At 34.4% G+C, this 23,281-nt stretch overlaps 1 protein-coding gene across 1 annotated transcript; it reads right to left on the reverse strand.

Annotated features, from left to right (window-relative positions):
• Nucleotides 1–21,674: 21,674 nt before the first annotated feature.
• On the reverse strand, nucleotides 21,675–22,610 carry LOC124095371 (olfactory receptor 2G3-like). Its single transcript, XM_046448475.1, has one exon. It carries the CDS (start codon nucleotides 22,608–22,610, stop codon nucleotides 21,675–21,677), a length of 936 nt encoding a protein of 311 aa, XP_046304431.1.
• Nucleotides 22,611–23,281: the final 671 nt, after the last annotated feature.

The raw sequence follows: 23,281 nt of genomic DNA on the forward strand, positions 1-23,281 counted from the left end.
AGGGAAGCCTAACCAATAACAGTTATCCCCAGTCACCCCAGTTACAGAAACAGAGCCCTGTTACCTTAGTTACAGAAACAATGCCCCATTAGGTAGTTCCGTGTTCTTAAAGGTTTCTATAGCAAAAGGAAAAGAACATTTGCCCCAGTTATGACTCTTCTACTTAGCATGGTTGTTTTACAGGATGAAGTCATCAAAACAAAATGGAGTCACATTTGCTCCTAGTATCACAGCTATGTATTTAAGCATATGGCCTCCTAAAATCTCAGGAAGCATCCATGAAGAAATATTAATTGCCATTATAACATTAAAACTTCAAAATTCTCAGGTTTTTCTTTTGACATGACTGTGATTTTCAAGGTGAGTCAAATATATTCCTAAAGCTTGGGAGACATACCTGGAACAGTTTCTCACAGCAGCCAAATATTTCTCTGAAGACTCATGTTTTTGTTTAATTTAATGCAATTCCTATAATGTAACATATACATGTTTATTCAAATGAAAAAGATTTTTATTTAGTGTCCTCAAATATCTTAAAACACATGCCTTCTGAGGATGTGTTAATTACTGCTTTAACAGAACGCATAAATTAACACAATACATAATTTTCTTAATACATATTAGGATACATTTTATATTATATTTCATGTTGATAGGAGTCCCATCTAAGAAGTAGTTGTGTGAGAAACTCTCTGACTAAAAAAAAAAAAATTTGTAATAATTAGGATACTTCTTTTGATCATACTAGAACTAAAAAAAAAAAAAAGTGGCCTTCAAAAGTATTTCCAGAAGCCTTTTTTTTTTTAATGTTCATATCCAAAGACTGGTATTGAGAAGCAGAATACAAACATAAGTATTACATGGACTTGAGAAGGACTTTTCTTAAAAAGAATTGCTACATGATAAGGTGTTCTAAGGAGACCCATCTGAGGAAAAGGCAGCTTATGTGTTAGGAGATAATCGGTGTTGTAAAAAGAAGCAATTTTCAGATGCAAATGAACATGTTAGTAGGAGGAATCCCAAAAGTCATGGTGATGTGTGGGGAAGAAGGAGAAGTTCATATAAAATCCTATGACATGGAGAATCTCAATTTGTTAGAATATTTTACTTTTGGGTGGATTTTGTCCATGTTTTGTATAGATCTTATCTTAAACATTTCATTTCTAGGTTTTCATAATTTCTGAGAGTATTCAACCCAGGAAAATCATTAATATTTCCAGTCATGCTAATTTAATTTAGGTCCCAGGATTCACACCATCCAAGCATTTATTTAAAGAGTCCAATTAAATTCACTGAAGGATTTTCAAAAGATTGTTCAATTCATGTTTATCAGGACCTTAAGCAACTTCTTATTAAGGGATCCTAACCCATTATTTTGAATGAACTACAGAGAAGTAAAAATCATTAGACTCATTTATATAAAGACAACACTTTGGACAATATAATCATCAATAAAGCTTACTTTAATGGAAGAAAGGAAGGCTGAAGTAGAAAAATAAGGGAGAATGAGTGGAGAGAAGGCTGTGCCTTGATTTGAGTTACTCTTTGATGTAGAAAATATCAGTTTTCAGGCTGTGCCTAAACTTGAGTCACTTCCTTTTGTAGAGCAGTGATTTGCCACAAGCTACTGCATTTTGAGTTTAAGTGCTGATGTGGAATGACACTAAACCTTGATGTAGAAGTGAGCAATGTCTATCTGCTTGGCACAACTGTATGGCACAAACTGATAAATTATCATACTAGTAAGAATGCCCACCTGTGAAATTATCAAATTAATCAGGAACACGTGGATGCATAGGTGTATCAAACTCATATTGGAAAAAAACAGGCCCACAAGCCTATTCAACGCGCAGACCACCCAGTGATGCAACGCCTTCATTTGAGACCCATAAAAGGAGGAGCAGCTTGAGACTGCACATAGCAGGGCCCTGGATTTTGATATCTTCCCTTCTAAAAAGTTGGAATAGTACTACCATCAACTCTACACCTCACGGATATTTAGTGATGATGACAGAGTACAGGATCAAACAAATTAAGAAAAGGCAAAACTTCAGGTTGAACAAAGGACAGCAGGAAGAAGGCAGATAAATCTGCAGCTGAGGCAGAGCTGATGTGTTCATCTTCATCACACTAAACCTGATTAGAGGCATCATGGGGACTTTAGTCCTTCATAAAATATGCATGATGATGGCGTATCAGCACTCTTTTACACCTTTTAAAATTTATTTTGGGTCCTATTTAGAAATATAAAATATAGATATATATAATAATTAATATGTTGTATTCTCTAAGAAATGAGACTGATAGCACTGTCACTGGATTAGATAATTATTATAGAAATAGATTTTGATATGCAGTTGTGAAATAATTTTGTCCTTATACTTTTAGAATAAGTTTTGCCTTATCTATCATGGTCATAGGAAGACTTCTGTGTTGCAGAATTATTTATAGAAGGATATCACTTAATCAGCACTCATGTAATTCCTTACCTAATTAGAATTTTAAAAAGGACAATTGTGAATTATTCCCTTGTCTTATCTGGATTTCTTCCTTGATAAACTCTTTCAGAATATCATCATTCAATTACCTGTAGTCAGATAATGTTTTTTCTAAACCTGAAGAAAGCTAAGTTTCTTCTATTATACTTTTTTTAAAAAATCTGTATCATTTTCACAATGTTCATATTTTCCTGACACCCTTGTCTAAAAAGCCATAGCTATATGTTCCTGTATCTGAGATAAGCTTACATTTTTGTGAGAAAATCAAATTACATACCTCACTCAAGGGAACACTGAAGTTATTAGATGGGAATATATAGCATATATTTTGACTTTCTGAATAGTCGATACATGCCTAAATAGTGGAGATTTATGGGCACATGGGTAAATTGAGCAAGGATAAAATAAACTCAAAAAATGGATAAGAAAAATAATGAGAGGAAAAAGATAAAAATATAAATGCAGCAATATTCTGTCTAACAACAGAAGACACTTAGGTTAAGTATATGCTGAATATGTGAATATAAAAAGAAATAGAAGAAAATGGGAAATAAAGATTAAAGGTGTAAGACTAATTTAGGTAATTCAGTTTATTTTCCCAGAAAGGACTATGGGGAGTTCTTGCCCTTCTGGCTGAATAAGAAAATTACAGGGATTAGAGCTTAATTTACCTAAATAAGAAGTAAAAAAAAATATGCTTTTGATTCTAATGAGGATGAGAAACTGGAGCCAAGAGACAGAAGTATCTATAGGTCTTAAGAAAATGAGGTCTGCAAAGAAATGAAGAGGGAGGAGGGAAAAAGTATCTGACCATAAGGCTTAAGAAATCATGGAGCTCCTTACTTTGAAGGTGTACAGTTCTAATATAGTCTTTGTTAACTTCATAAACATAATTCTGATATAATGTGTTAATAAGACAAAATAGGAACAATAATTAGGTGTTCATTCTACCACTAACCCAGTTTAGATATTTGCTATGCTTTTAACTCCATGCTTGTGTCTATTGGATTCCCTTATTCTAAATTGTCACAGATTTAAACAATCTTTGGTTTATCTGAATGGCAGGTGTTTCAGAGCTAAATCAGTTTCTACACAAAATTAATGTTATAGTATCTACAACTTTATAATGTAAATAGCAATTTCAATTTTAAAAAGTGATAGAAAGATATACCTAAAATATTTAAAAGAAAGTACAGGTTTCCAGAAGTAAATAACATAAATACTGACATATGTATTTTCCCATAGCTGTCCTCATAAAAAGATATTGTATTAGAAGGATTTGCAAATACCAAAATGTTGATGTCAAATTTTCCACTAGCCTAAATTGTAATCAAATTCATACATATATACAGTATTCCTTATAGTATATCCATTTGGTTCCCTTAATAAATTTCCAAGGTAAGAATATTTTTTTTTAACTAAAGGGAGAAAATTTAGGCACAAAGAGGTTATAGTACTTGCTCAAATTAATAAATCTAGTAAAATCAGAAATAAATATTTGAATGACATCATATTTTAAATTTTATATCAGAATGCTTTTCATAATTCCATTATTCTTCTCTCAAGCAAAAGTACAGGTGACTTATAGAATCAACCTTTTAATATTTTTTTCAATTTTTTTTTTTATTTTGTAGCTCTAACCTTAAATAATCCTTTTAGCTCATACCGTGAAGCCTGTCAAGGTAAGATAACTTTGGTCTTAACTAACCTTCCCTCTCTGAATCCCTTCTGCTTTTACATGGTGCTGTGTTTCAGTCCATCAGTTTGTCAGGGTTGTGATGTGGAGAATGATAGAAAACTGCCCTGTGGCTCAAACATGATCCTCAGACCAGTCCACTAACCAGGCACTCTTAGACTTACTGGAAGGTCAACTTTAAGAAACCAGTTCTAATTTATGGCCATTCATAAAACCCATGGATCCACAGGGAGCTTTCCCATGAGTTTCCATTACCATTACTGTCTTAGACTCATCCTCTACTTAAGCCTCTGAGATTCAGCATAATTAGTACTTGCTTCCGCCAACATGTCCAGGAGAGAAGAACCAGAGGGACTCTACAAGGGAAGAAAACTTTGGAAGCAATCAATGAAAGTTTTCTGGCAAAACACATGATTTGGGCCCTCATATTTAGGGAGTCACTTAAGAAGAAATTAAATCAATTCCAGTAAGACCAGATCTCAGAAGTCGTGAAGATTTTTATAATATAGGTTATGAAATATGCAAAAATTCCTTCATATATGGTTGCTATTCTGAGAAAAATAGAACAATTCATAAAAATTTGAAATTCTCTATAAAATATTACTTTTTATGTTTCTTACCACAATAGCTCTTTATTTTCACTATCCATTTATATTAATATGCTACTTTATAATCATTAGACATATATTATTTATTTGATAAATATTTCCACTGTATAAATTAAGAAAGTATACTCTTTATTTTATTATTTACCTAGCCACAATTCCAAACCATCAACAAAATTAAAAAGGCCACACACACTCAGAAACCAGGGACACAAACTGATATTACCAAATTTGATCTATTCCAAATTTTCTCCTTCAAGCTATTGAACATAACTTATCTAGACTCCTTAGATTAAAAGTTAAAATTAAAATTCAGCATGCTTTGGTTATCATCTCCATTACATTAGCTTTTCTCTTTAATAATATGTATGGAATATTAGAAATATAATGACATAAAACTGCTAAGATTATTTACAAATACCAAATCTGTTTATAAATAATGAATATCAGACTTTGCATTTCTTTATCATAAAGCTCCGCTTATTAAAATGAAAGTTTAAATATAGAAATGTAATAATGTCAGGTGAAATATCTACAATTACTCAAAAGATCTAAGATCACTAAAAACTCAGAAGGCTTAAAATGATTGATGCATTTTAAATGTTAAAGTAATATTTTGGCAGAGACAAATATCATAAATTGAAACAAAAACACCAGTGACAAACTCATAAGGAATAACTGTGAAGCATGTGAAATAAAAAAGGCCAATTTCCTCAATATCTGTATGTTTGTTGTAAAAGACCAACAGTTCCCTGAAACACCAGCAAAGGACCAGGAGAGAGGTTTATGTGACTTTCACATGTGTAAATTAAAGGAAATATTTATGTGTACAAGAAATACAAATTAAAACCACAAGAGATACAATTTTAACATCTGGAATTCACAAAGAGCAATATTTTATTTATGTCATGCTAGAGTACCATTTTGCTTTAGCCTTCTTGTAAAGCAACTTAGAATTATATATCATATGTAAAACTGAACCTGCTTACTTGAACATCAATTTCATTTCTAGACATTCACCTAGTGAAGATTCTCTCATATTCATGAAGAAGTGAATGGCACAAAACCTTCATTGCAATGTCTTTCTGCATTAGCAGAGAGCTAGACATAAATTATCACTATTTCTGAAGATGTTAACACCTCTATAATGGAATATTATGCATTCATTAAAATAATGATGGGTGTTCATAGTTACAGAACTGGAATGGTTTCCAAGATATATATTTCAGGAGAAAATAAAATTACAATATAGAATTTATAACATGCTGGGTGGGCTCTCTCTTGTCCAGCAAGGAGGTCCACAGAACAGGGTAGAGGAGAGTGTGGCTAGGGAGTTGCTATTCAAGACTTCTGGAGACCAAGCAGGAAGCAGGTCTGATTTTATTTTGCAGTTATCTAGGCAGATTGTAGGCAGCCACCAATACACTTTCTTGCTAACTGTCCTTGCAGCAACCAGTGGAGGAGTGGGCAGTAGAGCAAGAGCAGGGACTGCAACACGTGGCCTCACCCACTCAGGGCTGTGCCAACAGGGTAAGTGGTCTGCCCATCATGAGCCTAACATGAAGAGAATGGCCTTCTCCTCAGATGCCCTTAACATATGTCATGTATGCAGTACTCCATACACGTGTCCCCATAGCACATTTGTTATCTGTTAACCTGTCAACATACATATATAAAGAAACATTTATAAAAACACACTTGTGTATACATTCAAGCACCCCATGTATGCTAATATATTCCAGGATATGTTGGAAACAATGGTGAATGAAGAGAAATGAGGAGTGGAGATGTGGTTTTTTTTTTCCATGAGTATCTCTATTGTATTTCTTATCTGATATTTTTTATGCTTTGTTGTGTTTATGAATATAATGAGGACAAAACAACAATACTACAGTACCTTTCATGGGAGGTTTCCTGAGGAGATTAAGTAGTGTAATTATAATCATAAAAATATAAGCATAAGATCTGTAGTAAAAAACCAAGATTTTACCTTTATGATTATCCTTTACTATGCATCTCTCCTCTTTTTATACTTGATGTTTTCACATTTAAATTTATTTCTCTAAGAAATATGAATACAAAATTTAAACAGTTCTACATGGATTTTCAAAAACAACCACAGCTAGTATGCCACCCCTGCTCCACCTCAATTTCCTCTTCTCACAAAGTAAGATTTGGGGGCTCTTTTCGATTTCTATTTGTCAGTTTCTTAAAATTTTCCAAGTTAATTTAACATTTCCAAAAACAGTCAGTTCTTTTAAGTGTCAGTGCTGTTACTGTGCACTTGAGATGCATCAGCAAACAAAAGTTCCTCATTCTCAAAGGTTAAAATCCCACGAGAAAATGAAGATAGTAAGCAATGAGCCTACAATTTGTTATGTGGTATGTTAGAAGATGATCAGTGCTACAGATGAAAGAAACCACATATTGGCATAAGAAATATCAGGTGGGTGAGATAACTGTAAATGAAGTGGTCCAGAAAGATCTCTTGAAAAGATGTGATTTAAACACCTGAAGGTAAAGAAATTAACCAAGCATGTATCTGATGTCTAGAATTCCAGAAAAGAACAGCAAAATCTTTATAGCAGGAGATATCATAGTTCATTTTAATTATCATCAGGAGGCCAGTACAGGGAACCAAGAAGAGAGATAAGAGAGATGTTGCCAAAATAGGAGGACATCACGTGAGACTCCACAGGCCATTGCAAGAACTAAGAGAACTGGGGTTTTAAAGGACTGAAGAGAGACAGTATGTACCTTAATTTCAGATGAAACTGTAATGTTTAGAATTCCCTGGAATACTGGAAGAGATTAGAGCAAAGAGTAGACTACAACAGTAATCTATGTGAGTATTTAGGCTGTTCACAAACTGGGAAGCTTATAAACTATGGGAATTTATTTCTCATAGTTCTGGAGGCAGTTAAATCCAAGATCAAGATGCCATTAGATTTTGCATTTGGTCATGCTTTTCAGTTTACAAATAGAGGGCATGCTTTTGGTTTATAAAAGAAGTCTTCTCACTCTATCCTCATATAGTAGATGAGAAAAGGCAGCTCTTTGAGCTCCTTCTTTGGGGCCTGTTCTTCAAGGGCACTAATTCTATTCTCATCTAACCACATCCCTAATGTCCCACCTCGTAATACCAATATGTTAGTGATTAGGATTTCATCATATGAAAGCGAAGAGGCCACAATGATTCAGTCCAAGGAAGTGTGATGATAGTGATTCTGAGAGGGGTCTGATATTAATTTTAAATAATCCAGTGTTTATTTTATATCCATAATAGAGTTTTAGCAGGTAAGCTGCGCAGTTCACTGTGATACTGTGATACATTTTCCTTTCTCACATAGCTTTTGGTTGTTCATTGAATTAAAATATGTGTGTATGCAAGTTTATGTATAAGTATGAGTGATTTTTCTCTGTACTTTTCCTTAATATACTCCATAAAATTATAAGGCTCCTCTCAGAATGATCAAAGACATCAAGTGATCAGCACTTTTTTTTTGGGGGGGATTGACTTTGCTGGAAGCAAAAGCCAAACTTCTTTTGCTCCAAACTGGATTCTCTTTACATATCTTCCTGGCCTTCACTTTTACTCCCTCCCAAGGTGTTTTCCCCTTTATTTCCTGTATTCAGTCCCTTGTTTCCAATTCTTTGCTTTTTACTTCCTTACTTTTCTTTCTTTTTAGTGAAGCATGGTACCCAGTATTTTCTTGAGAGTACTGGCCAAGAATAAATATAAAATATGAGAGCATTCATGTCAAAAAATTTCTTAATATTTCATAATATTTACTTAATTGATATTTTGTCTCAGCACAGAATTTCAAGAAAAAATAAACATCTCTCAACATTTTAAAATTGTTGTTTCATTATAGTTTAGTTTCCATTTTTTCCCCTTAAAAACTGAAATGCCATGTTAATTCGTCAGCCTTAATATGTGAATTTTCAGTCTTTACTGAAAAGTTTTTATTATTTTTTTGCCTGATTGCTCATGATTGCAATCTTACTATGCTATATTTTTGTGTCTTTCATTTCTTATGCACCAATTGACACCTTTTAAAAAACCTTTAAAAGGTAATTTTTAACCACTCCTATATGAAAATATTATTTTCAGATATAATCATAAAATTAAACAATGATAATGATCAGAAAATAAGTGTAGTAAGAGAACATTGTCTTTTATTGAACTATAAAGATGTGCTGCTAGAAAAATGCAGAACAAACAATAAAATAAATTCTATAATATAAACACCAAAACAACTGCAAGCATACAATTGTGTCACTAATGCAGCATTTTAATTTGTTCTTCAATTTTAAAACAAAAGTCTAAAGAAAGAACAAATCTCAGTTTTAAGCATTGTAGTCAAATTCAGTTAACTATTTTAGGTAGAAATTAAAATCCACACTTACAAAAATTAATATAATTCTTTCATTGTTTAAATTTTAAAGACAAACAAAGATTTTAGGTGGTCACATCAGAAGACAAATACAAGTATTTCAAGTTTTTCTAATTGCTGTACTATCAGTTTATTTTTCTTTTTAATGTGAAAAATGTTTTTTTTTTTAAAGATCTGCCACAAAAGTTTGAAGATAAGGAATGTTGTCAACTAGTTTATATCCAAATCTGAGCCAAGGAAGGACAAAGCTGCATAAAGACACAAGAAGGTGAAACAAACTGCAGGGATCAAGATGGCTACTGGCCATTTGAACAGCAATCTTAGGCAGCCACATTTTGAAGCATCATCAAGAGGCAACAAAGACAGCAAAGTTGCTGGTCCAAGTCATTCCAAGGGAAATGCAGGTGTTCAATCTTTAGACATATTGTTGATGATCTATGCTCTTTTATGGCCTTCTCCCAATTACTGCCAATGAATTACTCTATGACCTGACACTTCAAAATGCCCTCATCTATATAGCCTAGGACAATTCTGAAACCTTCCAGGTATTGAGTTGGAGGTTCAGAAGCTCTGAAAGCCACTACTCTTAGAGAAGGTGGGTTGGGCTTAGTGTTTGTTGAACATATAAACATATAGGTTGTCATCCTTTCATGTCCCTTTGGGAGCTTGAAGTAAGAATCTGGAACAATGAAGCTAAGAAATAAAACTCACAAATAAAAATGCAGTAGAAAACATCAATAGCAGAATCAATCAAACAAAAGAATGAACCAATAAGCTTAAAGTGAGGATAATTGAAAATACATGGTGAAGTTAAAAAAATAGGAATAAAAAAGCCATGAGAACTATGGAGAACATCAAATTAATAACTTTTGGGATTATAGGAATTCCCTTGAGAATACTCATGGGCAAAAAGCTTATTAAAAGAAATAGTAACAGAAATCTTCACAAGCCAGAGAAGGATACACATATCCAGGTATAGGAAGGTCCAACCTTTCCACTAAGATTCAACTCAACTAATAATTAACCTCTCAAAGATAAAAGACATAGAAAGGATCCTGAAAGCAGCAAGAGATAAGAAACAAATAATTTAGATGTTTTTAATTCACCTGAAGGAAGACTCCTCAGCAGAAATCTTATAGGCCAGGAGATAGTGGGATATATATATACTCAAAGTGCTGAAAGCCCTAAACAAAATCTGCCTATAAGATACTGTACCCAGCAAACCTATCCTTAAGATATGACAAAGAGATAAAGACATATCCCAAACAAAAGCTAAGAGAATTTATCACCTCCAGGTTTGTCTTATAAGAAATGCTGAAAGGTCTTCAAACTGAAAGAAAAAGAAATGAATGAATAATAAGAAAATATCAGAAAGGACAAAACTCATTCAGAAACAACTATACAAATTCAGAATGTGCTCTATTATAACAATAGTACATAAAATATTTATATGTTTATTATAAACATTAAAAAAGAAAAATCAAAACTAATAATAACTACAGTAGTTAAGAGGTGATATATGAAGATGTATAATAGAACATCAAAAATTCAATATATGGGTGAGAAGGATGGAATGCAAGTGTAGAACATTTTTGTTATTACTCTTTTCTTTTTCCGTATATTTACATATCTTTGTAATCTAAGTTGTTACTATCAGTTCAAAATAACTTGCTATAAATGAATGACATTTTCATAAGCCTCATTCCAACTACAAAAGTAAAAAACTACAATAGACATACCAAATATAACAAGCAAAAAATCAGCAGAGAAAATCACTTAATAACAAATAAAAACTATGGGAGAAGGAGAAAGAGAAAGAAACTACCACAAAACCAAAACCAAAACCAAAAACAAAACATCAAGCCACATAATGGCTTACATATTGAAAATTACCTTAACTGTGAGTAAATTAAATTCTCCAATTAGAGGACACAGAGTAACTGAACAGATAGAAAAGCACGACCTAACTGCATACTGCTTATAAAAATCTCAAACTGTAAAGACTGACATGCATAGACTGAAAGTGAAGGGATGGGAAAAGATAGTTTATGAAAATGGAATCAAAGAGAACAGGAGTAGCTAAGTACATTTTTTTTAAAGAGAGAGAGAGAGAGAGTTTTTCAATATTTATTTTTTAGTTTTCGGCGGACACAACATCTTTGTTTGTATGTGGTGCTGTGGATCCAACCCGGGCCGCACGCATGCCAGGCGAGCGCGCTACCACTTGAGCCACATGCCCAGCCCACTAAGTACATTTTGATCAGTTAAAAAATACTTTAAATCATAATTGGCAAAAAAGACAAGGAAGTCTTGGCTCAGTGGCATGTGCCTATAATCCCAGCAGCTCAGGAGACTAAGGTAGGAGGATCACAAATTCAAAGCCAAACTCCGCAACCTGGCGAGGCCCTAAACAATTCAGTGAGACTCTGTCTCAAAACAAAACAAAACAAATAATAAAATTAAAAAAGGGCAGGGTATGTGGTTCAGTGATTAAGCACACCTGAATTCAATCCCTAATACCCCCCTCAAAAAAATAGATAAAAGAAGTCTTTATATGACGATATAGATATAGGGATTATAATGCATAGCAAGGTGATGTAACAATGGAAAACCCACATTCACTCAGTATCAAAGCCCCTAAGTGTATAAACAAAATATTAATATGACTAAAGGGAGGCATTTATTTCAATACACTATTAGTAGAGTACTTTCATTCACTGTTTTCCACTATGAATATATATTTTAGAAAGAAAATTGACAAGGAAATATCAGGATTAAACTGTATCCTAGACTAAATCTAGCACACATCTACAATATACACATAACTGCTATAGAATTTTATTAGTACAAGAAATCTTCTCCAGGATAGATCCTATGAGAGGTCATAAACAAGTCTCAACAAATTTAAAAAATTAAAATCATATTGAGTATCATTTCTGACCATAATGAAATAAAACTAGAAATCAATAAGAAAATTTTGAAACACATGGAAATTAAATAACACACGCCTGGGCAATCAGTGGGTCAGTGAAGACATCAAGAAAAAATTCAGAATTTCTTGAAAAAAATGATAACAGATACAGTCACAGATAATATAACTTTGAGAACTCCCATACCACTACTCCCTGATGAAGACAATGACTCAAGAGAGAAAATGACAGTGGAAGAGAGCTTTAATAGCAACAAGTTGGCAAGTTGTAAGATGGAGACATTTGCCTCTCCTCACCAAAAGAAAAAAAAAAAAAACATCTTGCTTAGGGGTTCCAGATACAAGTCTTATGTAGAGACTTGGGGTGAGTATATGTTTAGTCTAAACAAGTGGCTTCAGAGGTGATCATAAATTTCCTCGTTAGTCTGCTTTTCTCATGTACATACTGCTGTCATCTGAAGGTCACCAGATATTTTGGATTCTGTAATTCTAAAGAAAAGTCAGTGATTGGAAAATTCCTATATTTTCAGGAATAGCTAGCCTTGTGGTTAATCATTAAGATTCAAAATAGGGAAGAGAGCAAAAAGTAACTTTTGCAAGGAGACAGTTTTAACTCTTTAGGTGACTGAAGGAAATACATCATACCAAAACCTATGGGATACAGAAAAAGTAATAACAAGAGGCAAGTTTATACCATCAAAACCTGCATCCAAAATACTGAAAGGTCTCAGGTAAACAACCAATCATTACATCTCAAGGAATTAGAAAAAAATAAGTCAAATGAAAAGTTAGACAAAAGAAAACAGTAATGAAGACCATAGCAGAAATAAATGAAAAAGACTAAATAAATATATAAAGGAAACCCATTAATCTATATAATTAATATGCACTAACAAAAAAGAAAAAAAAACACAAAAGATCAATAAAATGAATAACTGTTTTTGAAAAGATAAACACAAATAATAAACTCTTAAACAAGAAAAAAAGAGAAGACTCATATAAATAAAATCAGAAACCAAAGGAGACATTACAACTGATACCACGGAAATATGAAGGATCATTAGATACTATTATGTACTGTTAATACTCTTTTCATTGTTGTGAACAAAATAACTGACAGTAACAGCTTAGTGAAGAAAAAGTTTATTTTGGGTTCATGGTTTCAGAGGTCCAGTCCATGATTATACTAGTTCCATTGCTGTGGCCCTGAGGTGAGGCAGAACATCATGGCAAAAAAATGGTGGAGAAAACATTCTCAGCATATGACAGCCAAGAAAGGAGAGAGAGAGAGAGAGAGAGAGAGAGAGAGAGAGAGAGAGAGAGAGAGAGAGAGAACAAGGAGCCAGAAACAAAATATAATCCTCAAGAGCACACCCTAGTGACCTCCTTTCTCCAGCTGTGCCTAACTGCTTACAGTTAACACTCTGTAAACTGTTTGAATTTTTAATCCATTAAATGAATTCACATATTGATTAGGTTACATGTGTCAAAATTTAATCATTTTGTAGTGGCACTCCCTTTCTCCACAGAAAAGTCTTAACTGGGCTTCTCCAGAAATTTTCGCCATGGCTGATTTTAGGACCTTCAGCAAAAGAGTCCCCACAAAAGAGTTCAATGTAGATAAAATTCCTATTTTCATGTTGCCCTGTCTTACTTGGACACTGGGTGGGAAGAAATCAGCACTTGTGTAAACAAGGCCTCTGGCCTAGAGCTGGGGCTTCACAGAGACATCTACATTTGTAAGTTAAGAGAAGTTACCTATTGGGCTCCATGGTAACAGCTGGCAGGGGGAGGAAAGAAAGGGGAGAAGAAGCTCTCCCCTCCTCAAGTGTTGTCCTAGAAGGGTTAACTTGCCCAGAACAGTGAAAGAAAAAAGCTGCTTTTATGTGAACTTCCACAGACTGTGAACTTCTGAGCCCCTCCCCTTACATGCTGGGTATAAAATTCTGAAACTACCTGAACTTGGGGTTCAGGGGATTGATTGATTACAGCAAAAGTTGTGCACTCTGAACCTGGCTGCAGTCAAATAAAAATGTTTCCTGCTATCTTCGGTGCCTTGCCCCATTTGTCCCTACAACAATTTTACCTCTAAACATTCCTATATTGCCTTATGAGCTTTTGGAGTATATTCATATCCAAACAATAAGAAGTAAAAATATATGCCAACAAATTTGGTAACCTAAAAGGAATGAATAAATTCTTGGACACATAATCCTATCAAGATAGAATCATGGAAAATGGAGAACGAACAAACCAACAATTAGTAATCATATTGAATCTGTAACAAAATTCTCTTATTAAAGAAAAGTCAAGGATCATGTATATTTTCTTTTGTTTGCTTCTCTGTTTATGTTATAATATTCTCTGTGTTGGAAGCTTTACATAGAAGTGAGATGATGTAATCACAAGAAAACTGATAGAGAATCCTTTGATTTAAGTTTGCTGAATGGGGTTTCATGACAGGGTGATAAAAGCATTTGGTTAGAGTACAACAAATGTCAGTATTCTTTGGGTATTTTTGAACAGGTCTTGATTCTCCATTAGCACTTCTATAGCTCTACCTATACAGTTATAAGAATGGCTTCCTGTGTTTTGAGATCAGGATGAGGAAAATACTTAGGAAGGATGTCATATGCAGCATCTAATACAATTCTTTGCTTTTGGTGTGACACAGTGAAATCTCAGTTGTGTTAGTATCTGATCTCACCTCTTTAAAGATGACAATTACTTTTATCTGCTTTGATATTAGGATAACCCTCATTTGGTTGTGTGGCTTAGAGAAAAGGTATTTTTTTTTTTTTTGTAGTTGTTCTCGTTTGGCAGAAACTTAAATTGTTTTTACTTTAGCGTCACTCCACAATCTGTATTCTAGGACATACAAAATTTACCATTCTAAACCTCTGTTGCTACTCCAGGGTTCATTGAAAAGGTCGGGCGAGCATTGGAGGAAAAGGCCACCAAGAGACTGTCTCATGCAACAGCAAAGGGTTTATTGGGGGTCCAGCATGCTGGGGCTCAGAGCTCACTTCAGAGTAGCAAAGAACAAAGAGCCTGAGAACAGCTTCAGCAGAGCTTATATACATTCTTTGAAAAGGGCAGGGACTTCACATACAGCATAACAAATCACCTCACGCCACGGGAAAATCAAACAACAACTCTAAAACATGATTAGCACATTCACTGGCGGGAACAAGTTAGGTAGGGGTGATTTGAACTGATTGGTTTAAGCCAAGAGGGGTGTACGTGCTGAACTACATGGTTTCCCAACAGGTTATCAACTACCATAAACTACTGGGAGGGTTATCTGGCATCCCAGGTATTTCCCTGTCTCATGCTGATTGGTGGCTGCTAGGGGGCTGCTATGGATCCCCACCTAGCCTGAGTGAGTCAGGGACACCTGGCACAGCAGATCTCTCCTGTAGATAAACAACTTAGCAGGGTGGGAATGTGCCTAGGAGTGCTCTGTGGGTTTTTCCAAGGACAAAGGCCATGTCCCTTCCTTGGACAGCTTTGCTCTGAGATAGAGGCTGGTTTTTCACTAAAGTAGAAATTTCCTTTATTCTTACTGGCTTCTCCCTTTCCATGTCAGAATCCTCTAAAAGCAGTTTTGTTTCATCTTTTTTTTTTTTTCCCTTCTTGAAGCCATTTACTACCTTTCATTAATTTTGCATATGACAAAAGCTTATTTGTCCTGAATCTGCTGTTAGCTTCTCTTCAGTCCAATTAGTCCTTAATACATTTGTAGCCTTTTTTTAATGTAGTGGAATTTTAATACCTTTTATAAAGGAATAGGAATAATCACTTCTGTTTAATTTACCCTGTTTAATCAGAACTACTTATTATGATTTAGCTATTTAGGTTGCTGATTTTGAGGATTAAATGAGTACATTTCAACAAAGATTTATATGGTCACAGTTATAAAAATGTAAGATGCCATATAATTTTTATTCCTGGTGTATATCATTAGAAGCCAATGAACTGATTTTCATCCTCAGAAATATGACTTCTGATCCTTATCACATTCACATTCTCATTGGAGATGCATTTTTCTTTCCTCAAATACATTCATAGTTTTATCTCTATGCCTAAAATAATACTCAGTAGTTTGTTGATCCATAGTTAGTATGAACTTCTGGAGCAATGTACTTGCCTTCTTGTTTCACTGTGCATTTTGTATAACCTTATATTGGTTTTAACTTTTTCTTAAATCATGAAATATCTTTTATAGGAATATTATATATTACTTGTTGGCAGTGCCACAATAATAAACATACCATGGTTCATAAGTTCTTACTGATTGAATGACAAATGAACATATTGTTGATGTATTGATATATGATTGGACCCATCAGTTCTTTGCTCACATGATTTTTAGATAATTCTTAAAGGTCAGTAATCACTGTCTTTCATGTAAACTTATTTTTCATTCATTTCATGTGAGGAATTTTGTGAAACCCAATGGATAACTGAGGATAATAGAAAGAGACACTCATAGGTTTAAAAACTAAATATAATAAAAATTAAAATATGGATAATCATTTAGATGAGACTTGAACCTTGATAGTATAGCTTTTCAGGAGAACATTGCCAGTCAGGGCCTACCTGGTATAGGTATAGTAGGTAAACCCAACTTATAGATTGGGAAGTCAACTAGATGTATAATGTAGTGTGCTACATGAAGTGTGCTACACAATGTTTGGTAAGAATATCTTTAAATTTTAAGTTAATGTAAGAAATAAATTTCCCCTCATATTATGGAAATGGAGAATCACAGAAATCAAAGCAAAAAACATGTTAGAATTGTGTAACAAATATTAGCTCACAACTGAGTCAAAATCATTATATTGCAATACACTATTTTTGGCCTGTCTATAAAAAAGAGACACATTTATATAAACAATAAACAAATATATTTTACATGTCAAAAGCAGAATTCATTTGATTATTGTGAGTGAACTTGGTAGAGAATTGATAGCAACTAGTTACTGCTCAAATAAATTAGGCCTGGAAAACATATGTATATTTGCCATCAAGGATACTTGATCTGACATCAATGGTTTATTAATGCATAAATTACATATACTTAGTTCTTACTACATGTCTTGTAACCTCTGAAATGCCACAAACTTTGAGGTTTTCCTAATGTTAGAAACACAATAACTGAGACTCTGGTCTCTCCTGGTTCAAACACAGTTTTTTCCTACTACATTTACAGTAACTATCCTTTCAAAAATAACACTTTTAACTTTACTATCACCATTAAAAACAAATATACTATGCATTTCATAAGTGAGTGAAGGAAATGAATCATATTTTTTCATATTACAAAGAAAAAGTAAGAATTGACTTATTTTCTATCAGATTTTTAAGGTATTTTTCCCATGCAGATGTAAACACAAATTATGCAAATAATTCTAGACTAGATAACGATTTTTATGGGATCAAATTTAAAAAAAAAGAAGCCTAAATTAGACTTCCCATAGAAGGAATATTATGACCAGGAAAGTAGACTTTTGAAAACATGCTAATTGATATTGATTGATCGTTTATTATCACTTACTGCATTTATGTTGCACTTAAAATCTTTTAATTAATAGTGAAGCTCATTGCTTTTTTAAAGAGTTTAATTATAAGGTATAATTTGGAGTTAAAATCTATAAATGGAGATTAGTTTGCAACCAATTAATGGGAGACAATAAAACTTTTTCTCAAAGAAATGACAATACATTTTCTTGAAACAAAACCCCAAATGAGAATTTTCATTCTGTACATTCGAGTAGTTTAATTACTGATATGCAAGAAAAGCACAACACCAATGGGTTTCCTTACATATGCATTTTAAATATCTATGTGCATCTCATTCTTACACTTACAAATTTTTAATGTTTTAGACAATAGCATGAGAGTTTGAATCTAATGAGATGGTGCTTTCAATTTGAAATATTATGTATACATGTATATAAAAATAAGCCAATATATGATTCATCTGCCAGATTTTTAAGATCAATAAAGGCTTATTATCAAAATGTAGTTAGAATCAAGGGGAGTAAGCCAACCTCTTTTTTTAAAATTTTTTTTTAATTTTTTTTATTGGTTGTTCAAAACATTACAAAGCTCTTGACATATCATATTTCATACATTAGATTCAAGTTGGTTATGAACTCCCAATTTTACGCCAAATACAGATTGCAGAATCACATCGATTACACATCCACATTTTAAAATAATGCCCTATTAGTAACTGTTGTATTCTGCTACCTTTCCTATCCTCTACTATCCCCCCTCCCCTCCCCTCCCATCTTCTCTCTCTACCCCATCTACTGTAATTCATTTCTCTCCTTGTTTATTTTCCCATTCCCCTCACAACCTCTTATATGTAATTTTGTATAACAATGAGGGTCTCCCTCTATTACCATGCAATTTCCCTTTTCTCTCCCTTTCCCTCCCACCTCATGTCTCTGTTTAATGTTAATCTTTTCTTCCTGCTCTTCCTCCCTGCTCTGTTCTTAGTTGCTCTCATTATGTCAAAGAAGACATTTGGTATTTGTTTCTTAGGGATTGGCTAGCTGCACTAAGCATAATCTGCTCTAGTGCCATCCATTTCCCTGCAAATTCCAAGATTTTGTCATTTTTTAGTGCTGCATAATACTCCATGGTGTATAAATGCCACATTATTTTATCCATTCATCTCTTGAAGGGCATCTGGGTTTGTTCCACAGTCTAGCAATTGTGAATTTTGCTGCTATGAACATCAATGTGGCAGTATCCCTGTAGTATGCTCTTTTAATTTCTTCAGGGAATAGTCCGAGAAGGGCAATAGCTGGGTCAAATGGTGGTTCCATTCCCAGCTTTCCCAGGAATCTCCATACTGCTTTCCAAATTGGCCACACCAGTTTGCAGTCCCACCAGCAATGTGCAAGAGTACCCTTTTCCCCACATCCTCGCCAGCACTTGTTGTTGTTTGACTTCATAATGGCTGCCAATCTTACTGGAGTGAGATGGTATCTTAAGGTGGTTTTGATTTGCATTTCTCTGAATGCTAGAGATGGTGAGCATTTTTTTATGTACTTGTTGATTGATTGTATGTCCTCCTCTGAGAAGTGTCTGTTCAGGTCCTTGGCCCATTTGTTGATTGGGTTATTTGTTATCTTATTGTCTAATTTTTTGAGTTCTTTGTATACTCTGGATATTAGGGCTCTATCTGAAGTGTGAGGAGTAAAAATTTGTTCCCATGATGTAGGCTCCCTATTTACCTCTCTTATTGTTTCTCTTGCTGAGAAAAAACTTTTCAGTTTAAGTAAGTCCCATTTGTTGATTCTTGTTATTAACTCTTCTTCTATGGGTGTCCTATTAAGGAATTTGGAGCCTGACCCCACAATATATAGATCAGAGCCAACATTTTCTTCTATCAGATGCACAGTATCTGATTTGATATCTAGCTCCTTGATCCACTTTGAGTTAATTTTTGTGCATGGCGAGAGGACGGGATTCAGTTTCATTTTGTTGCATATGGATTTCCAGTTTTCCCAACACCATTTGTTGAAGATGCTATCCTTCCTCCATTGCATGCTTTTAGCTCCTTTATCAAATTAGACAGACGAAATAAATTAAAGGCATAAAAATAGGAAAAGAAGAACTTAAATTATTACTATTTGCGGAAGACATGATTCTATACCTAGAAGACCCAAAAGGGTCTACAGAAAAACTACTAGAACTAATAAATGAATTCAGCAAAGTGGCAGGATATAAAATCAACATGCATAAATCAAAGGCATTTCTGTATATCAGCGACAAAACTTCTGAAACGGAAATGAGGAAAAACATTCCATTCACAATATCCTCAAAAAAAATAAAATACTTGGGAATCAACCTAACAAATGAGGTGAAAGATTTATACAATGAAAACTACAGAACCCTAAAAAGAGAAGTAGAAGAAGATCTTAGAAGATGGAAAAATATACCCTGTTCATGGATAGGCAGAACTAACATCATCAAAATGGCGATATTACCCAAAGTTCTCTATAGGTTTAATGCAATGCCAATCAAAATCCTAATGGCATTTCTTATAGAAATAGATAAAGCAATCATTAAATTCATATGGAAAAATAAAAGACCCAGAATAGCAAAAGCAATTCTAAGTAGGAAGTGTGAATCAGGCAGTATAGCGATACCAGATTTCAAACTATATTACAGAGCAATAGTAACAAAAACAGCATGGTACTGGTACCAAAACAGGCGGGTGGGCCAATGGTACAGAATAGAGGACACAGAAACTAATACACAAAGCTACAACTATCTTATATTTGATAAAGTAAGCCAAACTCTTGATACTGTCTTGTTACTGGCTTGTTTTTTCAATGGTATCAATAGTGATTTTTTGGAGCAAATCATGTGACTTCAGCCTATTTAGTTAAGATCAGATACCACAATCATCAAGAGGGCCAGAGGAGCTTTGCAAAGGGAAGTACGCAGATGATGTCAAATGATAAAAGATGAACTTTGCATTCTTTTTTGGTATGGATAAAAACAGACCAATGAAGGGAAGAAATTATAAATAGGAACAAAACTGCAATCAAATAAAGACATAATAGCCAAATTAAATTATTTTAATAGTGCATATATAGATGTTTAGCCATACTCTAAGATCAACTCTTTAAGAACAGAAATTTATATCCAATTTACCTGCTTCAGATATCACCTTTCTTGTTTGTTACAGTAAGGTCTTATATACAAAGCTGATTATTTTTTAAATCATACATAAACATGGATACAAAAAAGTTCAACAAAACTGCATGAGCTCAAAAAGGAAGTTGTGGAATTCAAAAATCAAATTCTCAAATATTTTCACAAGGTGTATGATAGGTTTTGCTGTGACAAAAGAGAAAAGTTTTTTTTTAATTTTTTTTTTAGGAAATTGCTTTCAGGAATTGTTAGAATATTAATGGGAAGAGCTATAACATAGAGACATGAGGGAAAACAGTTCCAAAGCACTTCATACAAATGGTAAGAAAAACTGGGCCCAGAGCTGCACACCTATGCTTGAAGTTACTTGAGAGGTGGATGCAGAAGAGTCACAAGTTCAAGGCCCACCTGGGCAACTTAGACAGACCCTGTCTCAAAATAAAATACAAAGGGCTGAGGATGTAGCTCAATGGTAAGAGTTTTTACCTGGCATGAACAAGGTCCTGGGTTCCAGTACTAAAAAAAAAGAAAACCTGATAACCAAATGTAATATAAAGAAGGAATAAAAGGTGAAATAAGAAGGAAGGAAGGGGATGACCAAAGAAGAAATGAAAGAAGAGAGGGTTAGAAGTGGAAATTATTAGGAAAATGGACATCAAAGAGTGTGGGGAAATAATGCCTTTCAAAGGGCCCAAAAGAAGCCTGTGAAAAGATTGCAGAGGACAGATAGTTGTGAGGCCATGTGAAGTACAATCATACAAACTGTGGAGGTTCCAGCTGTGCTTTTAGGCTTGTGAAGGACTATATGAGATGATATTTAAGAGACTTGTGATGAAAAATTGACCAGTCTGTACTTTGCTTCATTTTTTACACACGTAGGTCTCTGTGGCATATTCTTCCCAGTGCACCTTTAACTTCTTTATTCCTCAAGGTGTAAATGAGAGGATTGAGGGTAGGGATGATTACTGTGTAGAAGAGGGAGATGAGTTTCCCAAAAGTGTGGGCATAGGAGCTGTTGGGCTGGATATTGTTGGCTGTGATGCTCCCATAGAAGAGGGATACTATTGTCAAGTGGGATCCACATGTCCCCAGGGCTTTCTGCCAGGCCTGCACTGACTTGATGCTTATAACTGCCTTGGCTATGTGTCCATAGGACATCAATATCAGTGCCAAGGGCAAAAGGAGCAAGACCAATGAAGCAATGAAGAGCTGGATCTCATTGGCATGGATGTCCACACATGCAAGCTTAATCGTGGAGGGGACCTCACAGAGGAAATGATGGAGCCCCTGGTGTCCACAGCGAGGTAGCCAGAGGGTGACAGTGCCCTGGATGAGAGCATTTCCTGCTCCACTCAGCCATGTGACCCCTGCCAGAACCTGGCACAATCTTGGGTTCATTACAGCTGTATAGTGGAGAGGTTTGCATACTGCAGCATAGCGGTCAAAAGCCATCACAGCCAGGAGAACACATTCAGTGGATCCCAATGCCAGGGAGACATAGAGCTGGATCGCACAACCCAGGGATGTGATGGTCTTGGCTGGTCCTTTGAGGTTCCACAGCAGCTGAGGGACAATACTGGTGGTAAAACAGATGTCCACTAGGGAGAGGTGAGTAAGGAAAAAGTACATGGGTATTTTGATTTTAGGGTCTATGGAAGAGACCAGAATAATTAGTGTGTTTCCCACCAAAGTAAGAAGACAAGATATCAAAACAGCCACAAAGTGTATCTTTTCCAGCTGGGGCTGCTCTGAGAAGCCCACCAGAACGAAGTCTTCTTTGGCACTACTATTGGTCATGCCCATTACCTGTTCAGACAAGAAGGAAAACATTACAAGAATTAAAAAGAGAGTATAAAGTGTTGGTCACTAGTGACAACATCAAACTTCATAAAATAACTCTATGAAATCCTCACTCAGACAAATTTCAGTGACTTAGAGAATAAATTTCAGTGCAGTGTCTTTCAAAAGTTGCAGAAGGGGTTGTTAAAGATCCTCTACAGAGAGGCACCTGCAGCTTACTCTGAAAACAAAGTCTTTCCTTGAGAGAGAACTATTAGAAGCTGAGATAAAATCTTCCACAGAAGGAAAAAAAGTACCGAGAAAGAAAGAAAATGCCAAAGGAAAAAATACATTAAATTCATTAATAGCTTATGAAGAATCATTCAAACTAAATGGAAAAATTCAGTAAAATAAATGCTTAATATAAGCAAATTATATATACATATTTCCAGCCTTCAAGCATAAACTTTGAGTTGGGCATTCTTTTTGGATGATTTTCTTTATATGAATGACTTTTGGGTTGTGGAGACTATAAAGATTCTTTCTACTGTAAAATGGTAAACACTTGGTTAATAAAGTCATAATATTATTATTTATATCTAACTGTTTAATAATGGGGATACATAATACCAGAAGCATGTTTCCTTTAGGGATTAGTTAATGCATTTATTCCATAAGCTTACTGAGGATGCAGA

This window comes from Marmota monax, unplaced genomic scaffold (genome assembly GCF_021218885.2).
Source record: "Marmota monax isolate L192 unplaced genomic scaffold, Marmota_monax_Labrador192_F-V1.1 WCK01_AAM20220418_F8-fsc00576, whole genome shotgun sequence".
Lineage (NCBI taxonomy): Eukaryota > Metazoa > Chordata > Mammalia > Rodentia > Sciuridae > Marmota > Marmota monax.